This window comes from Caenorhabditis elegans, chromosome X, assembly GCF_000002985.6.
Source record: "Caenorhabditis elegans chromosome X".
NCBI classification, from domain to species: Eukaryota; Metazoa; Nematoda; class Chromadorea; order Rhabditida; family Rhabditidae; genus Caenorhabditis; species Caenorhabditis elegans.
Genome location: NC_003284.9, coordinates 13,203,832 through 13,227,055, shown reverse-complemented (window position 1 = coordinate 13,227,055; position 23,224 = coordinate 13,203,832). Strand labels below are relative to the sequence as shown.

The 23,224-nt window shown below is 35.6% G+C and overlaps 6 protein-coding genes and 2 non-coding genes across 9 annotated transcripts; 6 read left to right on the top strand and 2 right to left on the bottom strand.

The window, feature by feature from the left end:
* Nucleotides 1-391: 391 nt before the first annotated feature.
* skr-21 (SKP1 component POZ domain-containing protein) lies at nt 392-922 on the top strand (the record flags this gene model as incomplete). Its single annotated transcript, NM_001381130.1, has 1 exon — nt 392-922. One exon carries the CDS (start codon nt 392-394, stop codon nt 920-922), a length of 531 nt encoding a protein of 176 aa, NP_001366771.1.
* A 1,425-nt stretch (nt 923-2,347) lies between these two features.
* On the top strand, nt 2,348-2,815 carry skr-19 (Skp1-related protein; the record flags this gene model as incomplete). Its single annotated transcript, NM_077792.8, has 1 exon — nt 2,348-2,815. One exon carries the CDS (start codon nt 2,348-2,350, stop codon nt 2,813-2,815), a length of 468 nt encoding a protein of 155 aa, NP_510193.4.
* Nucleotides 2,816-3,518: 703 nt separating this feature from the next.
* Nucleotides 3,519-4,040, top strand: skr-20 (Skp1-related protein; the record flags this gene model as incomplete). Its single annotated transcript, NM_077791.6, has 1 exon — nt 3,519-4,040. The coding sequence occupies one exon, from the start codon at nt 3,519-3,521 to the stop codon at nt 4,038-4,040; it is 522 nt and encodes a 173-aa protein (NP_510192.1).
* A 1,553-nt stretch (nt 4,041-5,593) lies between these two features.
* On the top strand, nt 5,594-8,071 carry asp-4 (Aspartic protease 4). The gene is made up of 6 exons (NM_077790.8): nt 5,594-5,714; nt 6,296-6,482; nt 6,529-6,652; nt 6,780-7,022; nt 7,234-7,777; nt 7,831-8,071. Exons 1-6 carry the CDS (start codon nt 5,629-5,631, stop codon nt 7,979-7,981), a joined length of 1,335 nt encoding a protein of 444 aa, NP_510191.1. The 5' UTR covers nt 5,594-5,628; the 3' UTR covers nt 7,982-8,071.
* Nucleotides 8,039-9,954, bottom strand: R12H7.4 (G_PROTEIN_RECEP_F2_4 domain-containing protein). The gene is made up of 9 exons (NM_077789.5): nt 9,770-9,954; nt 9,645-9,718; nt 9,493-9,595; nt 9,360-9,448; nt 9,172-9,309; nt 8,893-9,127; nt 8,577-8,663; nt 8,279-8,530; nt 8,039-8,229 (listed from the first exon to the last, which is right to left on the bottom strand). The coding sequence occupies exons 1-9, from the start codon at nt 9,917-9,919 to the stop codon at nt 8,125-8,127; spliced, it is 1,233 nt and encodes a 410-aa protein (NP_510190.2). The 5' UTR covers nt 9,920-9,954; the 3' UTR covers nt 8,039-8,124.
* Nucleotides 9,955-10,330: 376 nt separating this feature from the next.
* Nucleotides 10,331-14,666, bottom strand: unc-9 (the record flags this gene model as incomplete). 2 transcript variants are annotated; one of them, NM_171790.9, is made up of 8 exons in its annotated part: nt 10,331-11,351; nt 12,001-12,100; nt 12,221-12,639; nt 13,087-13,214; nt 13,702-13,793; nt 13,845-13,995; nt 14,048-14,083; nt 14,513-14,666. In NM_171790.9, 8 exons carry the CDS (start codon nt 14,622-14,624, stop codon nt 11,229-11,231), a joined length of 1,161 nt encoding a protein of 386 aa, NP_741917.1. The 2 variants fall into 2 exon arrangements, with proteins under 2 accessions (NP_741917.1, NP_001317908.1); NM_001330917.4 differs by lacking the exons at nt 14,048-14,083; nt 14,513-14,666 and having other exon boundaries at nt 11,229-11,351; nt 13,845-13,951.
* Nucleotides 14,667-19,893: 5,227 nt separating this feature from the next.
* On the top strand, nt 19,894-20,038 carry R12H7.6. Its single transcript, NR_072379.1, has one exon. It is a non-coding gene; the product is annotated as an Unclassified non-coding RNA R12H7.6 (non-coding RNA).
* A 600-nt stretch (nt 20,039-20,638) lies between these two features.
* R12H7.7 lies at nt 20,639-20,784 on the top strand. The gene has a single exon (NR_072378.1). It is a non-coding gene; the product is annotated as an Unclassified non-coding RNA R12H7.7 (non-coding RNA).
* Nucleotides 20,785-23,224: the final 2,440 nt, after the last annotated feature.

Genomic DNA, 23,224 nt, shown 5'->3' with positions numbered 1-23,224 from the left:
TCTCTTACCCCAAACCGTACTCAAACAATTGGGTGGGTGGTCTTATAAAGGTCAGGCAACAATAAGAAAAGAGAAAAGAGAAAATAGAGAGATAGTGAGGGAGAGAGAGAGAGATAGAGGAAAGGCAGACTAATTATGCATACATAGTGTGTTGCGGTGAAGGAGGACGATAACGTGGCAAGTATCGATTTTCCGTGTAGTCTGGGCCGGTATAAGCTTCTATTGACTTGTCTTTTTATTGATTTTATTGATGTCGAAGTTTGAAGCTTCGATTTGAACCTCAGAAGTTACTATAATTTTTCATGATGTTTCCACGCAATCTTGTTTTATTTTGTACTCTCGCAGTTTGTATGTCAATTGTTAATTTTCTCAATTCTAGGCACAGTTACCAATGGTGATCGGTCAGATCAAGCCAGTTTTCAAAATTCAATCATGCGACGGTCAGGTTTTTGCCGTTGAAGACTGGTTTATCCAAAAGTCCAAGTGCTTTTCTGTTGTGTTGGCTCAAATGAACAATCTCGTACAACCGCATCCTCTCAAAACCAGCATCTGTAGCTTTGTGCTCGTGAAGATTATCGAATGGTGTTACCATCATCGCAATGAGGATCAAGATCATGCCCAGCGAATTCTCACCGCCTGGGATGTTCAATTTATCCGCACCAATAGTGCGATTCTGCTCCATTTGGCTGAAGCGGCTTTTCGTCTGGAAATTGTAGGACTATTGGACGTGGCCTGCAGAGCTGTGTCCATTATGCTCGGAAGAACTCTAAATGAAGTCAAGCTTATGCTACGAGTTGGAGGAGTTGAGAGCCCATCGGACGAGGAAGACAGTCTGGAAGATGTCCTAGAATTGGAAGTAGATGTGGATGAAAATGAAGAAGACGATGTTGAAATTGAAATCCCAGCCATATCAGCTGCATAGTTTTTGATATACCATGTTTCTGTGCCTCCTGAACTTGACTCGAACTATGTAATTACTATGCGATCTGAACCCGAAACTGTTGTACTAAATCTTTTCACTGCCTTCCTGCCTCATCTCAGCCTTCATTTCTAACCAAATTCTCAATTTAACACGTTCTCTCAGGCTTTTTGAAAAAAAAATCAATCAATCATTTGTTGTATAATTTGTAAATTAAAAACTATAATTTGTCATTTTAATTCCTCTAATATTTTTTGTATATTTTATTTTCAGCCAATTAATCTCATGCCCTAACAAGTTCCCAATAAAATTACTCATTAAACACCTGTTCCTGAATATATATTTTTTCTGACAGTTGGGCAACATCTGCTCCACCTCAAATTCAGATAATAATCCTTCCCCGAGTTGGAGTAATCTTGAGTGACATCATTCATCACCCATGACAACGTACTCTCTTTTTGTTTGCTCGAGGTAGCTTTATAAGTGCGCGTTGCGGCTGCGTCGCGGTCTTGTCTTGCAGGAATAGGTAGTGTGTTGGAAGATTGATTCATTCTCGAAAGAATGAAAAGAAAAAAGGTTTCATATGTCAGTTTCTAGCATAAAAAGGAGGAAACTGGTTATTTTATTTTCCCTTTCAAATTTGAAGTTAGAATTCGAATTTTTTTGCTATTTTCACAGGAATAATTTAGTCGTTCTAATACCGTGTGAGCCGAACAAGAAAACAAAAAAAAATCAATTTTTCCAGACCTTTCCTGTAATGAAATATTAGGTTCTTATCTGATGACACTCTTCCTTTTGATAGTTGTGTTGTGTGAGTTCACGTGACTTTCCATATTTCTAATGGCCGTGGAAGAGAAACGCGTCGTCTGCCAGCCTTCGGGGGAAGACGTTGGTGCTGAAGGTGTGCTTGAGGAGCGCACATAAACTTATCGATTTTCTTGAAATCTTGATTTTCAAACATTTTAGTAAAATAATACATTCTTGAAACGCTATTTTCAAATCAGTTTTTCCTAATGTGCTATGTAATTGAACTGTTCAACAGAAAGTAATGATTGTCGTGACTTATCAGTGACTTTTTTTTCATTTTTTTTGTACCAACTAGTGGTCACCCATCATATTCTTGACATACACTTTATTGATCCAAAAATTTCTGTGTTTAACATTGTAATAGTTCTAAGAATCGGATAAAAAAACTTTATTTTCAGCTACGTTTTTTAAAGCAAAAGTGCGAAAGAAATTATTACACATTGAATTTTATTGTCAAACGATTTAATTTAGTTTTTTCTTCTGCAAGAAACTACATACAAATAGAACTTCATCTAGAAAATTTAAGGAAATAGTTTGAATCCTGACTATTACTATTATTTGCTAATTTTTTTTCTTCTTTTCATTCTTTCTACTACAGACATTTTCAAGTATTTCAGTGTAATGCAAGTTGAAGAACCTGTAATACTCTACAAACTTCGGTCAACAGATGGGCAGAGATTTCTGGCAGATAGGCGAACAATCGGAATGATAGGACGGATTGAGGACCTATTTAGAAATGCTGGATTAGACCTGATTCCTGCCGATCAACTGCAGCCAATTCAACTAGAAATCCCTGCGACAGTGATGAGGAAAGTGATCGAGTGGTGCGACCATCATAAGCACGACCCGCCCTACGACGAATCTGAACCGGAAACCAATGATATTCCTGACTGGGATGCGTCGTTTCTGATGGTGAGGCACAACATGCTCTTTGATATAATCCGAGCCGCGAGGGATTTTACTGTACCTGGTCTCTTCGCCATGTGCTGCCGTGTCGTCGGACAAAATCCTAGAGAGATTATTGACGGATTGGTGAATGATGAAGAGGAGGAGCAGCCAGTATATCCAGTGGTGGCTGCAGCGGCTTAGGAATTTCATTTCAGATGTGTGGTGTTTCGTATGGTATGGGAAAATTTAGACTATTTGTTTTCATTTCAGTAAATATTTGAAGTGAGAAAAATGTAATCATAAGATCAAAGTTGAGCCCATTTTTGAAATTTTTGTGATAATTTGGGCAACATTTTAGCAAAAGTATTCTTCGTCTTTTATATTTTACAGAAAAAATGCAAAAACCATACTAATTTTGTAAACAATGCAACTTTATTTTTCAAGTTTGAATCAAAAATTCTCTTCTCGATTCCCTACAAAAAAACTTAAATACAACCACCATACTTCTCAGCCACCACCACATTTAATGCTAATTTCCCGTGTTCAACCGTCTTGTATTCAATTTTATTTTCTCTGCTTCTTCGTTCAATTTATATTTTAAAACTTTCGCTGTAGATTTGTAATATAGAAAATTTGCCTTTGATCAACTTGACTCACAACGCCATTCACTTTTCTTCAAAAAATTTTACAATTCCAGTTTTTAATCGTTTCATTCCATCTTTAATAAATTCATAGTGTATTCTTCCAGCTCTTTTCCACAGGTCTATGATTCGCCAAATAAATAATAAAAATTACTTTAAAGATATCTCATTTATATATTTATTTTTGTGTGGTTTGAATCCACTCAATAATATTTTTGAAACAATTGCAAAACTATTTAATCAATTACCTTTAGTTCCACATCATGACCACACCACGATCTGCGCCCTTGTACAAACTGAAGTCAGAGGATGGTCAAATTTTTAATGTCGAACGAGGACCAATGAAATTTTGTGCATTTATCAATCAGAAGTTTATTGACCATGGAGTGAACGACAGAAATTGTGAACGAGCAGATCCAATTCTCGTTCCATTCCACTCATCGATTGTTCAAGCTGTAATAGAGTGGCTTTACCATTATCAGGACAACCCGCTCGCCCGACGAGACTCCAAAATTCGTTACCACGATTTTTCCGAATGGGACAAGCAGTTTTTCAACGTGGAATCGGGAGTTCTTTTTGCACTACTCAATGCTTCTCATGCGCTTGGAGTCGAAGATTTGATGAATATGGGGTGTGCAGCCGCAGCAGAATTGATTCGAGGAAAAAGCACGGAAGAAATTCGCAAGATCTATGGAATCAGGTCAGATGAAGAACAAATGGAGGAAGCGTTGGCAAATGGTGGAGAGGGAACATCTGCAATGACATTCACAACGGATTCTGATTGATGTTTAATTTCACATATTGTGAAGAAGATGTTTGAAAGAATATATTTATACACTTTGATTCAAGTTTATTTGTGAATAAATTATTTTACAAACCTCATAAATGAAAAATTGAAGTTATAAGAATGTAAAAGAATAGTTGGAAAACAAAACAAACAACTAAAGTGTCACTACTAATTAAAAAATTGCTTAAAATTAAATATCAAAGAACCATATGTAAATCAAGTTCTCGTTGTTTCAGAATATGAGGTGAGCCCCCAAATTACCGGATTTTTATTTCCGATTTTTTCTGATTTTGCATCCAATTTGGCCGAACTTGTACATTTCTGGTGTTTATTGCAAAATACTAGGTTTTAAAAGAACTAAACGTTTATAAACTTCATGACGGAATTGAATGCAGCGTTCTGATTACTAAATCTGGAAAATTTAATAGTGTGCTTTTTTTTAAAGTTTTTTTTTTCATCTGCCTTAATTTGCCCTTTTTTGTGGAATATTATTTTTCAATTTTGTTAGTTAAGTAAAGTTTCACTATGCTCAATTCTTCAGACTTTGGGGGGATAACTTTTTCGAGAGTTGTGATTAAAAGATACATAATATTCATATATCCAGTGCCGGTTGTTTCCAATAATAGTTTTTATTGTATAGCTTTTTTCATGCTAATCCATTTCATCTAAAATTTTTTATGTATGCATTAGGACATTGCATTAGGACATGATAATTTCATCAACAATTTTAATGAAAACTGAAAATTGAACATTGAACAAAAATGTCAACAATGTTATACGAAAATTGTATATAGTTTTTCAAAAACAATTTTTAAATCTCCTGTAAGTTTTCCACGCAACTTGTATATTTTATAGGCTTAATTTAAGCAACTACTTGATATAGGAGCCCTTGAACAATTGTAGAATCTGTTTTGTAAAGCTATAACCCAATCATAGTTGTTTTAAGATGAATGAACCTAAATCAATATTATCCTTAGCATTCAAACACTGTTGTTCACAAATCAGACGGAAAAAACGGGCAGCATCCACGCTATTTTCCATCCACAAAAAAACCTCAATTTACAGAGCTTTTGTGTCTTCTATGTTTAACAGTTTAACATTAAAATTGCTTGGTCTTCCAAACGTTTTGGTTTTATTTCAAAAGTGGCCATGCAATTTTTTTCATAGTCCATTGCGTGATTGACTAACTGTCTTTCAAACTCCGTCAAAAGTCCCAATTACTGTCTACAACAACCTTGAAGACAAAATTAGATAGGATCTTGATTTGGCCGAGTTTTGAAATTATCCCATTTTCTCTCCCCTAAATCGAAACAGAACAAAGTTTCACAATTCCCTTATCATTCAAACTTGTCATCTCACCGGTACAGACGGACACGTTGACAACGGTCAGGCCATTTTTTGAATGTTTAGAATTTACTTTCCGATAATTATGCATGACAGCTGGAGGAATAACAACGAGACAGTTGACCTTGCAGCTGCTGTTGTGCCGGCAAAGAAACAAGGCGGAGTCATCATGAAGAGAAAGGGGAGATAAGAAAAGGCACAATTGAGATCGGAAGAGGCATTCAGTTAGTTTCATCGTCAGGATGAACCGCTGTATTCTTTTGCTCCTCGGAGCACTTCTTCTCGTTCAAGGTCTTCATGTTCACAAGAGGCAACAGAAATTGAGAACGTAAGTAGAGGTCGTTGGAGGTTTGTTGACACCTCATTTTGATCATCGATATAGTGAAAATGTTGGTCATGTTTCTTAATATTAGGTGCCACGCAAACACCTACTTATGACATAACTGAATAGGTGTGATAATGTGCAAGATTGATTGATACTTGAATCCTCGGTAATGAGTAACCTTGTTATCTGTTTCAATATTATATAATCCCGTCAGAATCTCATTTAGACAGGATACTATAAAGAACTGAAAGTTGTCCATTGTTTTTTATTGTAGTTTCAAATCTGATTTTGACATTAAAAAAAAAACCTAATAAAATTTTTCTAACTGTGAAAGGATTATTTAAATTCATTGGGTTTTGTTGGGAACACTTCTTTCTACTTTGATCATAACACTTTTTCTTTCTATTTTGTCTCACAAATCTAAGATTTCGAGAAGGCACATCATGCCACTTTTTCTCTCGATGGGTCACAAGACCCTCCTGCTTATCCCATTCGAGTTGATCAACACTGCTCAAAAATCCGAACAACAAGAACAAAAACAAGTGACCCACTCAGCAGTTGCTCAGTTCTTATTCTGCTTGCAGCGTTTCCCTGAAGAAGCAGCCGACTCTTCGCGAGACTCTTCTTCAAGCCGGTTCATTCGAAACCTTTGCCAAGCATCGTCATGGATATAAGAAGTACTTGAAAACCAATGGAAATCATCATTTCGACAAGTACCAAGCTTTGAATGTTGAAGGAGAGATTGATGAGCTTCTCAGAAACTATATGGATGTGAGAATTGAAACAACAAAAAACATATAACTAATCAAAGTTTTAGGCTCAATACTTTGGAACCATCTCAATCGGAACTCCAGCTCAAAACTTCACAGTCATCTTTGATACTGGGTCTTCCAATTTGTGGATTCCATCGAAAAAGTGTCCATTCTACGACATTGCATGCAGTAAGTATTTCATCACCAAATCAAACTGATATCATGCTTTTTCTTGTGAACTGATGCTGACCGAAACGTGTTTGTTTTTGACAGTTTTATGGTTTGGACAAACAAATAAAACACTTTTTCATTTCAGTGCTTCATCACCGTTACGACTCAAAGAGCTCGTCAACATACAAGGAGGATGGTAGAAAGATGGCAATTCAATATGGAACTGGATCCATGAAGGGATTCATTTCAAAGGATAGCGTTTGCGTCGCAGGAGTGTGCGCTGAGGATCAGCCATTTGCTGAAGCAACCAGTGAACCAGGAATCACCTTTGTCGCTGCCAAATTCGACGGAATCCTCGGAATGGCTTACCCTGAAATTGCGGTTCTCGGTAAGAGTTTGAAGTAGACTGGGATACACCCGGATAATCGGAAGGGTTCAGCATTTTGTTTTAGTTATAAAAGCTGTGCATTGAACATTTTGGTGTGAAGTAATAATAAGTTGCATCCTGTATGCCATCAAAGGTACAATAATTACAGAAAATGACTTTTATTTTCTGAGCACTTACTAGGTTTTCTCACTTCTGTAATACTCTATTGCAGGAGTTCAACCAGTGTTCAACACTCTTTTCGAACAGAAGAAGGTCCCATCGAATCTTTTCTCATTTTGGCTCAACCGTAACCCAGACTCTGAAATTGGAGGAGAAATCACTTTTGGAGGAATTGACTCAAGAAGATATGTTGAGCCAATCACCTATGTTCCAGTCACCAGAAAGGGATACTGGCAATTCAAGATGGACAAGGTTGTTGGATCTGGAGTTCTTGGATGCTCCAATGGATGCCAAGCAATTGCTGATACCGGTACTTCTCTCATAGCCGGACCAAAGGCTCAAATCGAAGCCATCCAAAATTTCATTGGAGCTGAGCCTCTCATCAAGGGAGAGTACATGATCAGCTGCGACAAGGTTCCAACACTTCCACCAGTCTCTTTTGTGATCGGAGGACAAGAGTTCAGTCTTAAGGGAGAAGACTATGTCCTTAAGGTTTCACAGGGTGGAAAGACTATTTGCTTGTCTGGATTTATGGGAATCGATCTCCCAGAACGCGTTGGAGAGCTCTGGATTCTTGGAGATGTCTTCATTGGAAGGTGAGCCATATCTTTTCTCAAATTAAACATTGACGAACCCAATGAAAAATCAGGTACTATTCCGTCTTCGATTTTGATCAGAACCGTGTCGGATTTGCTCAAGCTAAGACCGCCGATGGCCGTCCAGTTGATCCAGCTCCACGACCATTCCGTTCTGTCTTCGACAACGAAAGTGAGGAATCCATGGAACAAGACGACGAATAATCAACACGTTATTTTTCTCACAAATCCAGGTTTTTAAAATATTTTTAATTCATTGGCTTTATAAAACACTTTATGTTTAATAAATATTTTTCTATCAACACAATTGAAGGCACATAATCGAAAAATGCGATCATTTAGCGCCACTAAGCAACAGATGGACGAAACAAAATGTCTCCACTGTTTCCGCTATTGCTCGAATCGGTGAGCCATGAGTAGAATTTTTGAGACTCTGTGTGCTTTGTGGGGTCCTAGAAAAATAAATATAGTAGACACATCAAAATTGATAGCAACACTCACCAGTCCTTTTCCTCTTTGTGTTGATTTTTTCGGACTACTATTTCCTGATGTCTCATCTGGCTCTTTCGAGTCGCCAGCTCCAGGTTGCTTTTCTGGATTTTCATCTTCATTTTCTAGAGGTGTTTTTTCCTGAGGATTTTCAATCTTCTCATCTTCTTCATCATCTTTATCTTTTTCATATGTTGAAGGTTTCGGTGGACACATAGCGTATAAACTAGCAAAACACCCCGAACCAGCCCACTTCTGACAGGTCTGAAAAGCAAAAAAACAGACTGTGCATGAAAAATCAGTTGCTTACATTCAAATGTCCATATGTGTGGCAAACAAAAAGAGCTGGTCCAAATAGGAGTGTCATGAAGGTGACCAGAATAAACAAGTAGAGTTTCTGAATTGAATTTTATTAAAGCCATAGTTTCATGCATATCTGGCTCAAAAACAATTAGCGGTTTGATAATTGCAATAAATTAAAATGACGTTTTGCATAATAGTAACAGTTTGTTCATACGTATGATCTAAAAATTCACGAATGGTTTTTATAGTTTACTTCGAAAGTGTAACTTTTTTAAAAATTTCTTTCTATTCAAAACTATAGAAGAACACAAATGTATCCGAACCTGGTGTTCTGCAGCAAATAATATCATAAGCCAAATGCTGAATATATACTGCGAAATCAAAACCAATGATTTTACTGATCTTCTCGCCCAATAGCATTGATAAATATCTTGAGATGGTAGTTGCCGGTCGCATGCAATACACGCTAGTTGCGCTTTCAGCCCAGCTAACGTTAAAATAACCCATACCGGAATCACAAACCCCCAAAGCATATCCACAGTGGAAATGGCAGAACAGCTGGAAATCGATAACGTTTATTATAAAGTCTGAAAGTGTCCCACTGTAAATATGCTGTTCCATAATATTTTTTCTCTGGAAAATATGTCGCTAACGTTGGTCCTATTGCAAGAACAATCGGGAAGATGTAGTACAAAATCCACGGAATACTTCCGTTTTTATCGGATTTTCCATGCACCATTCTGAAATTTGACACTGAAAAACGTGAATATAATTAGAATATTTCACTTACGACGATGCGAATAATGCTTCCGCAAAGAATATTGAAGCTGTCAGGCACATGAAAAAATGATTGAAAATCGCCACAAATTTGCAGATATTCTAAATATACAAACTTCTCTGAGTTTATTTTGTTAATTACTCACTGATTTATGATTGAATACAAAGTTAAGAATACACATGCAAACTGCCAGGAGAATAATTGAAAGTTCTTCGTAAAAGTGTACATATCGTTGGTGCCCTTTATTCCTGAAATGTTACAAATCTCGACTCGAAAAAATACTATCAGATAACTTACTTATGGCAAATATTTACCAATATAGTTATTAAGCACCATACTATTATCCAGCCACCACAAAAATACATAAGGTACTGAAATTAAAAAAAAAGAAATAAATGGAAGTATTCAAACACATTTCAAACCTTCACTATATCGCTCTGGTTATCTGATAAAACTGTTTCATAACATCTTTGTAAAAGGTTATCAGTGATATTAGTTGGTTCGGCAGTTGTTGTAGTGGTTGTTGTAGAGTTTGTGTCAGTAGAATTAGTGGAACTATTATTATTTGACATATTCGACCACACACCGAGCACAAAACAAGAAGAAATGAGTTGCGTAGGATGGTTGGTGTTTGCAAACTGTTTCCCCGGAAACTGGGATCGAATATTCCAATAGCTCTATTGTGACATCTTGTGATGTTTTTTTGAATAGCCTGGTTTTTGGATCTTCTAGTCTTTGCAGAGCAAGTGAGGTTTGTTTCGAAAATGACAGTGAAAAAAGTAAAGAATTCTAATAGATTTAAACATTCTTCAAAAACTTAATTAATTTACAACCTTCAAAATGTCTGTAAATTTTGTGACGGTTTTTATATAGTTTTTCAAAAAAATATATTTTGCCATTTTTCTTTTCTATTTAATTGTTTTTATTTGCAAAGCAAGTATGCTATTTTCCTCTACTATAAAATTACTGAGAAGTAGAATGAAAAATTGTTATTTTATTCATTTTCAAATAATATTAAATAATCCAAATCCACAATAAAATATGGCAAAGTTTGTGGGTTCCGTTTTCAAAACTTTGGTGAAAACTGAACATTGGCAGGTGGATGATGAAGACAAACTGGAAGAAATATGAATTACAGGGCGAGAAAGTTAATTTTTGTATCAAGTGAGTTTGGGGGGAAGGACAAAAATTATCTATATTACAAACGTGAATCCAGGTAATTTGAAAAGACATGATGCCATTTGAAAGAAACCACAGAAGGAAGGAGAAGTGGGAGGATGGGGGGAAAGGGAATAAAATTGGAGAAAAAAATTACAAAAGACTTTTGGGAGTTAATTTTAGAGGAAATTTAGGTATAATAATTTGAAAGTTATGAACATTCATAAAGACAACCGCGTCATTAAAGTTTTGATAAATTGATAATAGAAAATTTGGAAATTGGTAAATAGAATTTACAAAAAAAAAATTAGAAAACAATTGAATTAAATGTGAAATTGACAAAAAGCTCGAGGTGAAAATGACAATGGATCGATAAAGTTTTGAGCAACTTTTTGAAGTATTCAATTGAGAAATTTAAAAATTGATTCAATACAAAAGTTTAAAAGTTTTGGCACTCTTCTAAAACCCTCCAAAATTGTTTAGTTTTGGTTTTCAAGAGAATTATGATGAGGAGGAAAAGATAAGTGAATAGTTTCCATTGATCTGGATGTTTAAATGCAGTTGATGATTCGATATTTTCTAGCAACAGAAAATTGAGAATATCAGCTAAAGACGACTACACCCATTGACGACAATTCTATGATTTTCGAAAGTGAGATTTCATGATCAAAATTTGAGAACTGGTGTTAGAAGAAATTGAAAAAGCTACGAAGTTGGGGTGTGTCACACGTCGTGCATTTTTCCTTCTTTATTGTCACAGTAGTTGTTCCATAACGTTTTCGCAAGCTCGTAACAGGGTAGTTCTCCGGCGTGAGTTGCAACCATACGAAGTAGGAAAACACCATCCTGAAATGGGGTTTAATTTCGGTCAGTGTAAAAGTTATTTCTTTTTTTTTCACAATAGTGCAAATCTAATAAAATTAATTGGTGTTCAAGATACGTATAATTTGGTTGACATTATTGATAGTTATATCAAAAACTTATGAACCGGGAAAGTTCTAACTACTGTATATTATTTGTTTTACTAACTCACGGTGGTTTTAAATACGTCTTTAACAGGATTGCAGTTAAAATTTCTCTTGGAAATTTTAATTGCAGTTTTGTTTTTTTAAGAGTAAAACAACAACTAGCTCAAAAGTTAGCACTGCAGCTTTCATTAATTTTGCCCAGTCGTATTTCATTTAAAACCTATTGTATGACTTCGCGATAGAAGAAATACGGTATGTTTCTTTTCTATATTTCTGTAGTTTCACAGTCATTGAAATTTTTTTCAAAAAATCAATGAAAGCTGTCAATTCGTGAAGAAGGGTGCATATCTAATATGCGAAGTCTGTCATATTAAAAAATCTGCTTAGAAATCTCTAAAATTTCATTTGTTCTATCTTACTCTAAATTCCATGAGCTTTTTCCAATATTTAAAATTTTTGAACATGAAGTTCTTTTGTTTTTCGCCGCACTTCATTTTTTGTTTCGGTTTTTCCAAAGGTTAAATTACCTGTCTTAAAAAGTGAAATACAAAACGTCGTAGTGATTGCGAATCCACCATTTTATATCCCTCGATTCCAGTCAGATACTTTCCAACAAAGTTGAGCTGCCTGCAGTGAAAACATTACGTGAATGAGTCTTTCGTTCACTTTTTGAAAAGCTAATTGAGACAAATGGGTGCACATTTGTTTTTCGTCATGTTTAAAATGTTTTTAACATGATCAACATACCTGCTTGGCACCACTGAAATGTAGATCCAGTAGAAAAGCGAGCACAAAGTAGCACCGGCAAGAAGGAAGTACCAGAACCACAAGAACAGAAAGATCTTCTCGTTGAACATGTTAATCATAAGTACACATTGTACTGTATGTCGGTGCACGTTTCCCAGTACTTTTACTTCAAAGTCACATAACGTTACACGTGGAAAATGACCAGACTCCTCCCATTCTCGTCCGTTCATCAAGTCGTTGAGAACTTGCAGTCCGTACCATTTGCTACGGTTACCGAGAAACGTGTTCAGTAGAAAGATTTGGCCGACGATGTTCACGGTGTACAGAATTTTGACAGAGATATAGAGGAACGTGACAGCAGCACCGGAAGATCGTGTGCAAATAATCAAGTTGAGCAGTTTCAGACGATTTCCGGACATCTGTAAAATTAAAAATAATAAGATTAGAAGAAAAACCGAAAAAATCTGATGATAAACAAAAATTTTCAGAAATCGTTGTTTTTTTTTCAGTTTTGAAGGAGTTCTCCGAGAGGGGTGTGGAGCATCAAAAATTCAGATCTCAAAACTTAGGTTTACGGAGCTTCAATGCTTTGAATCAGATTATCTCTAGAATAGGTGTACCCCGATCATTGATAACTGGTAACTCTATTTTTTTTTTTGCGGAATGTTTTGCGGAATGTAGCTTGAATTGGTTAAAATTGAACTGTTAGTAATGCAAATCAGAAAAGTAAAAAACGTTTACATATATTCTTATTATTATTAATATTATTGGCTGTGATTATGCTTGAAGGTACACAGCAGGGCGACTCAAAGACGCTAGAATGTTTTGTGCGTATTGGGTACTCTTGTGTTTTACAGTTTTCATACCACTTGATGTTTCACGTGTAGCGCTTCTTCTACATTTGTTGCGATGGTTTGCAACGCTCTGTTCCTCGATTCCAAATCCAACAATCTGGAGTCACAAGCCATTTGAACCAGAGACTGCACATGAATTCCTGAAATTTGCCTATTTAGCTTATATATTAGAATTCCTGAATTTTATTTTTTTTTGCTCCCTAAAAAATTTTTAGTCCTAAACAACAACAAGCAAGAAGCTTTCAAAAAAAAAGAAAATTTATGTATACTCCCTCGAGGTGAGAGAAGGAGAGGAAAGCTTCGAAGCGCTTGAGGCGAAAAGTATCGACGAAGGCCCGCGCATTCATTCCGCGATATTTTTGTTGTTCTTCTTCTTCACGCCGTTCTTGACGCTTTTTCTTCGTTTTTTTCTTGAAAACAACAATTTTGTTTTTTGCTATTTGGTAGTAGGCTGATGCTTCGGACCTCACGTCACATATTTATGTGTCTTCCTGGATATATTTTTAGGTAATGCAAATTCGTTCAAATTGCAAAATGCATCCACTACACGTTTTATTATTTTAATACTTACAATACAAAAAGTAACTGGTAAAATTGGAGACTCTATTTTGCAATCGAAGTACCTACCTGATTGCCAGCTGAGCAGTCTCCATACAATAGTCGGCACATAGAAAAGAAGAGCTTCAAGAGCTAACACAAACGGAACCCATTGATAATACCTGAAAAATTGTTCGTTTTTTAATGAGACTCTTAGATTAACAGAGCCTAACCCGATTTGTCGATTTTCACGTTCTGCATAGTTATGTGGAATGTAGTCGTGTAAAGGGAGAAAGTAGGTGTTTTGAACCCAACAATAGTTTTCCGTGTACTGCTCCATGGGCTCGGTGAACGTCGCAGGTACCCAACATTGGATTGGAAAACCTAGAAAAGGTTTGTTGACAGTGAGAATATGATAGAAAATGTTTGGTCTTACCGACATACTGTTTAGCAGAGACGAGAATCGCGAACACTGAAAATTAAGAAATTATTGGAGAAAAATTCATTTATATGGGAGAACGGGAGATAGATAATATGAACTAGAGACGTGTTTTTTTATGGCTTCAAAATTGCCATAATTAATGTTGAATTTCTTTTTCAATGTCTATTTTATCAAATGATTTTTTGATTTCAAGCTCCTTCAAAACATTTATTTCAAACTTTTTCTATTTCAATACTTCCCAACGGTTCAGAAACACATGCTTGATTGGAAACATCTTTGATCAAAAATGTAACAAAATGAAAGGGAGAGCAAGTCCTTGGTCCTTGGTTAATGGGTACTAATTCATGAAGATTTATTTTCATTTTAAACCTTTTCGGTTCTCTTTCATGTGTTTTTTTGTAAACCAGTATGCTATGTTTCATCAAAAAGTTTGATACATTTTATTTAAGAAAAGAATACCTGTGATAATGGCTGTGGTGTAATAGTAGTTAAGCTTGTCAATAATGTCATCATCGACGTGAAACTGTATTGACTTCACAGCACTCGCGAAATAATACAATAGCATACTCATCCTAAGTCATGTCGTGACGGCGCCCGTAGCGCCTTTTCCGATCTGAAAAAAAAATTTGATGTAAGGATATGACGGGAAAACAAGAGATGAAAAATACGGGCAGAAATGGAGAATGGATGATGTTCTAGTAATTTTTGTTTGAAAACATGTCTTGTTCGGACATTGGAAGGGTGCGAAAAATGTGGAAAACAGGAGCTGGGGAGCCGGAGGTGGTGGAAAATAGAAGTGAACGACGGACGACAACGTCTGTTGATGGCAGCCAGGTCGTTCTAATTATGCATTGGAAAAAAAAAGAAAAAGCGTCGGGAACAAGGAATGGCGAAGGAAGGGAGAAACTTGAAGGAGAAAAAGGGGAATGGCGTTTTGCTGTTGGAGGATTTTTTTTTCAAATTTTGAAAAATTGAATGCGACTTTTAAATATTTTTAATAATTGAAAGGCTACCGTGAGAATTTTTGATTTTTACAAGAAAATGCAAAGCAAACGAAAACAAAACAACTAAGGCAAAGTTCGGGATTCTTATGATTTTTTTTCCCATTTTTTGAAACTAAAACTTTATATTTGTGAAACTGTCAAAAAAAAATTCAGTAAAACCTATCGTATTTTTTATCAAATTTAATGTTCGATTCAAACCTACCCATATATCGTGGCCTATTGTTCTGATTTGTGGTCATCTTAAACAAATTTTTTAATGAAAAGACGATAATTTGAAGAAAATATCATTTTTAATGTTTAAAATATGAAAAAAGTTAACATAAAAGCTCCAAAAGAATATTTATGCAGCAAATCAGAGAATCCCTAGTTAATAGCAATTAAAGTATACATTTTCTACATGCGTAATACAAATTTATCTATATTCCGAATGTTCTTTCAGAATCTAAAAATTATCTTGACAGAGTCTTTCACAGGAATCTATTACTGACATCCTGAATTCTAATTAAGAAGCTATTGTATGAACCTACATTTTAAAACGAAAAAGGAATGGAGCAAGAGCAAAAGTTCAGGTGGACTCAACTTGTAGTTCACACTAGAGTTGAACTCTGCCAGGACCAAAGAAGAGTGCATGAATTTCAAATCAGGAGACGGGAATTGGCGGCTTTGTTGCCGAAATCTCAAGGTTTTACAAAACTTACGAAAAGTGCCATCAGTGTTTCTAGGTTAAAAATTGTCCTGTCGCTAGTGGGATGATGTCAGTCAATCCAAAAACCAACTAGCGCGTTTCGCGATTATATATTTTTGAAAAAAGCTGTGTTCAGATGAAAAGGTACAAAAATTCTAAGAAAATCCAATGAAATCTACTGAAAATGGCCGAAAAAAAAAACAGTTCAATTCTCGTTAAATATCTTGATAATTCAATTCCGTATTTCAACCAAACTACTTTCACAAGAACATTGGAAACAATTAAAACCATAACTCAGTACAATGGGAAATATCTATGTGAGGCACCTTCTAATAGTAAAAAAATTTACTAGCCTGCTCGAGAAAATGCATACTAGAGAGACAGATAAAGAGAGAAGGAGGTCTCCTGGCTTACTCCACGTTTTCTTATTCCTCCTCTCGCTTTTCTTTCTTTTCTTTCGTCTTCCACGAATTTTGATGGCCAATTGAAGAAAACGAGAGAGGGAGCCGGGGACGTGGAGCGAGTGGACAGAGAGCAGTGGGAAAATGAAGACATAGACAGCCCCACATATATACCCGAAAACCACACGGAGTAAGAAAAAAGAAAAAAAAAGAAGAAGCATCACATTGGCACACTATTTTTCCTTCCTTTTCTCTCATTTTCCTTCTGAATTTCGCATCCAGTGAAGAGAAGAGGGTCCCTTTTTGTCCCCTTTTCTTTTTCCTTTCTTCTGTCTCCTGTGGCTCTGTCCCTGAATGACGTGATGCACTGCATTTGCACAAAAGCTGATGGAGAGAAATGAAGAATGACAAAAAACGGATAAAGATGAAGACATTGGCAGAAGAAAACAACGGCTGCATAATTAGTGGTGTGCATTGAAATGTGAAAAAGATAAGAATGAATATGCATTTTTTTTCTTCCCCATCTTATTTCTTATTCTGATCCTTCAATTTTTTCCGTTTCATTAGCTATATTTGCACAGAAAATTTCAGATAAATAAACAAAATATTGCGTGATAAGGTACGGTCAACGTACTTACATAAACTTTTTAAATAAGCACCTACACGTACTCCGTGCTTGTAAAACGAATTTGTTCAACCTAGCAGAGTTGGAACAATGTGAGAAGTCATTACGGAATAAAAAAAAAGACTCAAATGATAGATCACACCGGAAAATCTAGTGAACAAACATTAAAGGGGAACCTGATCTGTTTAATTATTAACTTTGAATACTAAAATAGTACGAAAGTTATAAAATTAAAAAAAAATCATAAGCATCTTGCTTTATGTGAAGCTCGAATCTTACTTTTGAGCATTGATTTTAACATTTCAAATATTTTTTGGAAGTTTTCAAATTGACTGTCTCTCTAAGCAATCGATTCCCTTGCAAGTTTCAAACTATCACTAATTGAAAAACTGAAAATTATATCCTGATTTACTTTTCTTCGTAGAAAGGTATTTTCTTGAAACAAGTCAGAAAACCAGATTTTTAAGACCGAACCATGAAAATTGTTCCCATCTTCCAGCTCTCAATTTCAATTTGTAGTAGTCTCGTCGCATGAGCGGAAAAAGTAAAACCTAGCGGAAAATAAGAAAGGAAAGAGTGCTCAAGTCTGAACCTCGACCACCACCTCAAAACAATTCCTATTCGTTGTTTTGCCGCCCGTTGCTCTCTCGAGACTAACTAATCAGAAGAAAAATAGAAGCGAACCTATTATGTATAAACGATTTTTCTCCTCAGAAAACGAGTATATGTGTGCTTCGCCGCAGTAATAAGTAGGAGAGTTGCTCTCGGTCTTCTAAACATTTTCGGGTAGCGGCACAAAGTACTGTAGTATGAGAACAAAAATTGAGTGAAATTTTTTTTTGACAAACCGGAAATGGGAAAGGACTTCTGACAATGGGGCCAAGGAAGTTACACATTATATTAAAGCAGCACACGCACATGCACAAAAAAGAAATAAAAAAGGGGAAGAAACAAGTTGTGAAGAGTGAATAAAGGAGCATATACACATACATACATACACAAAAGTTTTTTTTTGGTATAGATTGAAAGGAGGAGGGGACCAATGGACCTGGTTGGACGTGGAAGATTCTAAAGTGTCGTGTTGCGGAATTTTGCATACTCTCTCTCCCTTCCTCTCTCAATTTCTTACGCTTTTTTCCAGTTTTCTCACTGAGCTGTGGAGTTTTCTCCCCCGTTTTCCATTGCCGTTGGAGAAGAAAAAAGGAGACGGGCCACGCCACGGCGGCGGCGGCGTCGACGAGAAGGACGACTTCAAGAGCCAAAATCGATGTTGTAGAAGGACTCGAAAAAAAAATGAAAAAAATTCCAGGTTGTTCGTTAATTCCAAACGTGTTGTTCTAATCTTTATCAAATACTGAAAAGTTAAGAGTAAAATTTGGAAACTCTGAAATGAAATGTCGAGCGGCTGAAATACACAAATAGGATTCTGAATTATTTTCAAGTATTTTACGGTATATTTATTAAAATTGACAGTCAACTAATATTTTGGCAATAGACGGTAAGGTTGCAATTCTCAATATCGGCTGCAAACTTACCAAAAAGCTTCACAAAGGTGCACTACACACTATCAGCTAAATTTGTACACACTGAGCTTGCTTTTTGTTACACAAATATAAAATTGCATGAAAAAGATGTAGGAACACTTTAGATCGGTCTAAGCTACAGAAACATTGGCATTTTCAAGTTTAAGATGGAGTAATCTTATATGATTTTTTTTGAGGTAATATATATGCACATCCCGAAAAAAAATGTAAGCGATAAAAATATGCTTAAATTTGCTGTATTATTCGCCTGTTAAAAAAAGGCTGCACCAACTTTTAATGACCATGCGCCACGCGAAAACAAGAACAAACAATATAACCAATTTAATTAGAAAAAATGAAAGTGAATAACAATAAGTATAGGACAATATCAACTTCTTTCAAAATGACATGTTTTATGTCTCAAAAAATAGAATAGTGGAAAAGGAGAGATTAGAAAAAAAAGAAACGAGGGAAGGGGCTCTACTGATATTCTATTCAATTTCGATGAATTTTCAATTAATGTTAGGAAGACAAGCAGAAATGGAAGTAGAAAGCATGCTTAATCTTTTCTAGTTTTATATTCTCAGAAGCCCTTTCAAAAGGTCACAAAAAAATTTCAGCGTTCTGAAGTATCTTTAAAAATTTATACTCATACCTTTACTCTTGAAAAATACTCCCTCTCATAATAAGCATTCAGAAAATAGGATACAAGTCAACGAATAATATGCATAATTAGGTGAGGTGTACGTGTGGTAGAGGAATAAATCGGGGAAGAAAATGCAGAAGAAGTGGGAGGTCTTGGCCTGACTTTAGCGGTTTTGATAGGTGTTTTAGTGGCGGGACCCGCGTTTTTTTCTCCCGTTGTTCTAGTCGTGCCGCATTCTGTGCACGAGCACATAAAGTACGACGGAATAGTGATAGCTTTCTTGCATGTACAAATGCTATAATTAATGGTGGTATTCTTTTTTTGTTAACTAGAGTTATCAGAAAAGTAAAAAATGAACAATTTTGTTCATACTGAGGAAAAGGTTTTTGGAAATGCGTAGCTTAATTTTCATTGAGCTTGCAATAGAAAAATCAAAAACTAAATTGAAAAAAACAGATGCTTCAAATTTGCCTTTGAACTTTTGTTAATATCTCGCCTATTATATAGACTTATATATGGAAATATCAATATTATCACAGTTTTTCAGAATGGTGCATACCGGTAAACCGCAGCTCTGTCAGTTTTTAATTGAAAAAAAGCAGCCCAAAATATTTTCAAACAATTTTTAATATATAGAAATCCCCTAGAATATTTCGAAATGACTGAAGTTGAGTTTAAAATACATATAATCTGTCTTTTACCAACCTGGGCAACTTGTGATACGTAATCACAAAACAATCCGGCAACAATTACAACAATCAACTTGACCACGCTACAAATGTCCATATGCTACAAACTTTAATGTTAAGCCCTAAAAACCTTTTTTTAAAACAAAAGAAAAACGGACGTTTTGACGAGTGCCTATCAAAATATTAGTGGGACCCCCCACCCGCTCTTTCATTGAGATTTCTTTCGTTTCTCTTTCTCTCAATTTTTCTTTTTTCCTCTTTTTGCTCACAACGGAACTGAATGGGAGCTCAAGCTTCAGCTCCCATCAGATCCGACTTCTGACGCGGAGAGCTCTGCTCTTCTTTTGCTTCCTGTCGGTGAAAGATTAGAAAACAGAGCAACAAGATAACAAAAAAATGCGTACGGATGGAGCATTCAATTGTACCTTTTACAACTTTTCTAGCACTTCGGACGAGCAAAAAAAGAGAAGAGATGGGGGGGGGGGGGGGAGGGGTTGAAGCAAGGTGTCAGTTTTCACATTTCAAGTATATTTTAGTTTCAGGAATTTTCATAAAGCTGCAAAGGGAAAATGTATATTTAAGAAGAAAAGTATTTTAGAACATTTCACACATATGTTAATAGTTCATTTTTACTATTTAAATTTTCTGCTTCAAAAACGTATATACTATCAACTAATAAAAAAATCTATGTAAGTATACATTCACAAATTTGTCAGAAGTACCTAGAAATACCCCAATATTTATAGATAAACAGTACCGTTATATAATTTTTCACAGATACAACTTTTGATTCGTAACCTTTGATCTAGGACAGGTAAGAACAGTATGCCCTAATTAAAACTATTTTAAATTTTAACTGTTTTTCCTTATAAGTGGGAAGCGTCCAATACACAAAATTTAGTTGGACTCAAAAAACACACGTTCGTGCAAAAAGTTCAAGTGAAAAACGCCAACAAAGTTCATCTATATGTACAGCTTTAAAATTTTGCAAAACTCAATAAATCTCTGCTTTGCCCGAAACTTTCCGAGTTGCTCAATAGGCTTGTCTCCGGTGGGGTCCTTGAAAAACAATTCATCATGCCATTGGGGGCACCCTGGTTAGCTCTATAGAAATGCAATGTAGGTTGCATATCTCCTCTGGGAATGAAGATCATTCCAATAGCGTGTCGTTGTGAGTTGGACTTCGAAAGTAGGGAGAAAAGGAGGTCTTTGAGGGATAAGAAAAAAGGAAAAGTAGACGAAGGAGGCGCATCAGCATAGAAAAAAGACAAAACAATAAAATTGTTCAACATTTTTTCTTTCTCAAAAGTGACGTGCCACACTTGTCATACACTTTTCGCGCATTTTTCATTTTTCTTCACATCTCACGCCTCTTTTTTATATTTCACATTTTAAGGGACTCCAAAAATTGCCCAAAAACCGAGAACTGTTAGAGTGCAAGTTCACTCTAAAAAGTCAGACTAACCTAATTACATACATCTTGAACCTATGAAATAGGAGAAAAAGAGTTGGAAAAAAGTAAAGACTACAACAAAAAATTGGGAAGGTTGTAATACGAGAAAAGACGAGACAGGAGAAGAAAGTTCTGAGACATTGCTCTTGGCTGAGTAAGCGAGTAAGGAGACTCCTTGTGTGTATGTGTGTGTGTGTGTGTGTGGCAAAACAGGAAGTATCATTATCCTCGGCTCTTGAGTATTCTTTGATTGGTGGGTTCTTGTCGTTGGTTTTGGTACGTTAGATAGATATTTTTCTAGATCCGTTTTCCCAAAACATGGAATTATGAGAACGGCAGGGTGTTTTCGTTTGCACTGAGTGGAAGTTCCGTTCACAAGAAATTATATATTAACAGGAACTGTTGTATTTAATGATTACTTAAAGATGAAGCAGTGCTGCTTAAAACACTCATAATTTAAAAAAAAAGTTTAAAATTCTCAATTTGTGTCACTAATAAGAGTTGAAAAATTACCAGAATTGATATTTATATGCATTTAATTGTGATTCAAATTATAGTATTAACTACTGACATTAAGTGGTTCGTTCAAAAATGATTGTTCTAACATACTCGAAAAATCCAAAGTTTTCAAACCCCAACAAAATACCATAATTTTGACTAAAACATTTGAAAATCGTTTTCACTTGTTTTGAAGTATTCAGACAAAATTTCAACTGGCTCTATTTCACTTATGAAAGTTTTTACAAAAATCTTTAACATTACTTGATAACTGAAAACCTAAATGAAAAGTTATCATGGATAAAAAAGTACAATATAAATATCATAAGACAAATGTTTTGAGGATCCCCGACGCAAAGCCAAAAATACGTTTTTCAAAAGAACAAGTAAATTTCTAGTAAGTCAAGTTTTGACCAGCACGTTTAGCAAAATATATTTCAAAATAAACATCCATGTTGCAGCTGACACAAATCTCAAAACGAAATCAGAAACCTTTCTGAAAGAAATTACAACGCAGGGAGGAGCAGTGCTCACCTGTTGCTCGGCGTGCAATTGAAAAACGAAACAGAGTTGAAGGAGATAAGTGAGGGTTCTGTCAGTGGGAAAAATCAAGAGAAAAAATCGGTTGAATTCGTATTGCGTAAACGCAAGTGTGGCATTCTCTGAGTCTCTAGCGGCAATTGACTTATGGGCTCCAACTTTCTCCGATTTCAAATTTTCATTTTTCATTTCTCCTTATTTCCATTTTATTCACGTCGTGTGTTTTATGTGTCTAACAACTAATAGATTCTGAGATGAGAAGAAAATGGTGGTGGTGGTGGTGGTAGTGGTTGTGTCAAGAAGATTTATATAAACTTTAGAGTCTTTTCACTCTATGTACAACTGACATCAAAACACACTTGAGTCATTCTTCATGACCCGGCCACCTTCCAAGTGGTCCCCAAAAATCTATCCATACAAAGCTTAACACAGGAAAAAGAGAAGAATAGAATAACTAATGAGTTCCGAGCTGGCGAAGAAAAAAGTAAAAAGAAGAATTGAATAGATGAAAAATGAATAAAAACAAAGCGCGTCAATGGAAAACAGATCACGTCGGGGGACCGTAAAGATGAAAAAAAAAAGAAAGAAAACAGCAATAGAGCTAATTTAAAAAAAAAGAGGGATCCTTATAATATAAAAGTTTGCATATGCAACAGTTTAAAGAAGGTTCACAAAAGTTTATGTGCTTAATAGAAAATATGCAAACTACAATTTGTTTTCAAAGCAGCACGGGCAACAAGAAATAGGGTTTGTTTCTAGAGAGTTTGAGCCGTTAAAAAGTGAATCTTTAAAAAACACCCAAAGAATTTCTGAATTCAAAAATTACATATGATCCTTAAATAATGTGACATATACAGTAAGCATTAATCCCAAGATTTGATATGAGGATCTGAACGAAAAAATCGTTTCAGCTTCATAACTTACCTAGCAAAAGCCTACAGTATACTTTTGATATCAAACCTTTCTGAAAATAGCTGCATTCTGGCTTACAGAGATGTCAAGTGATATCATTTTGTAGGAACAGGTCGCAAATTTAAGATTGATCGACTAGCAGGTTTTATTGCGAAAAGTACAACGCTGGCACAAAGGGAACCCGAAAACCGGAAT

What these genes read in the sequence shown, in the direction of transcription:
- asp-4 (NM_077790.8), top strand. Translation starts at nt 5,629, where the DNA reads ATGAACCGCTGTATTCTTTTGCTCCTCGGAGCACTTCTTCTCGTTCAA. An exon ending in TTCTCAGAAACTATATGGAT is followed by an intron (nt 6,483 to 6,528) that starts GTGAGAATTGAA and finishes TCAAAGTTTTAG; the next exon opens with GCTCAATACTTTGGAACCAT. An exon ending in CCCTGAAATTGCGGTTCTCG is followed by an intron (nt 7,023 to 7,233) that starts GTAAGAGTTTGA and finishes ACTCTATTGCAG; the next exon opens with GAGTTCAACCAGTGTTCAAC.
- R12H7.4 (NM_077789.5), bottom strand. Translation starts at nt 9,919, where the DNA reads ATGTCAAATAATAATAGTTCCACTAATTCTACTGACACAAACTCTACA. An exon ending in TATTTGCTGCAGAACACCAG is followed by an intron (nt 8,664 to 8,892) that starts GTTCGGATACAT and finishes AATTCAATTCAG; the next exon opens with AAACTCTACTTGTTTATTCT. An exon ending in CACAAAGAGGAAAAGGACTG is followed by an intron (nt 8,230 to 8,278) that starts GTGAGTGTTGCT and finishes TTATTTTTCTAG; the next exon opens with GACCCCACAAAGCACACAGA.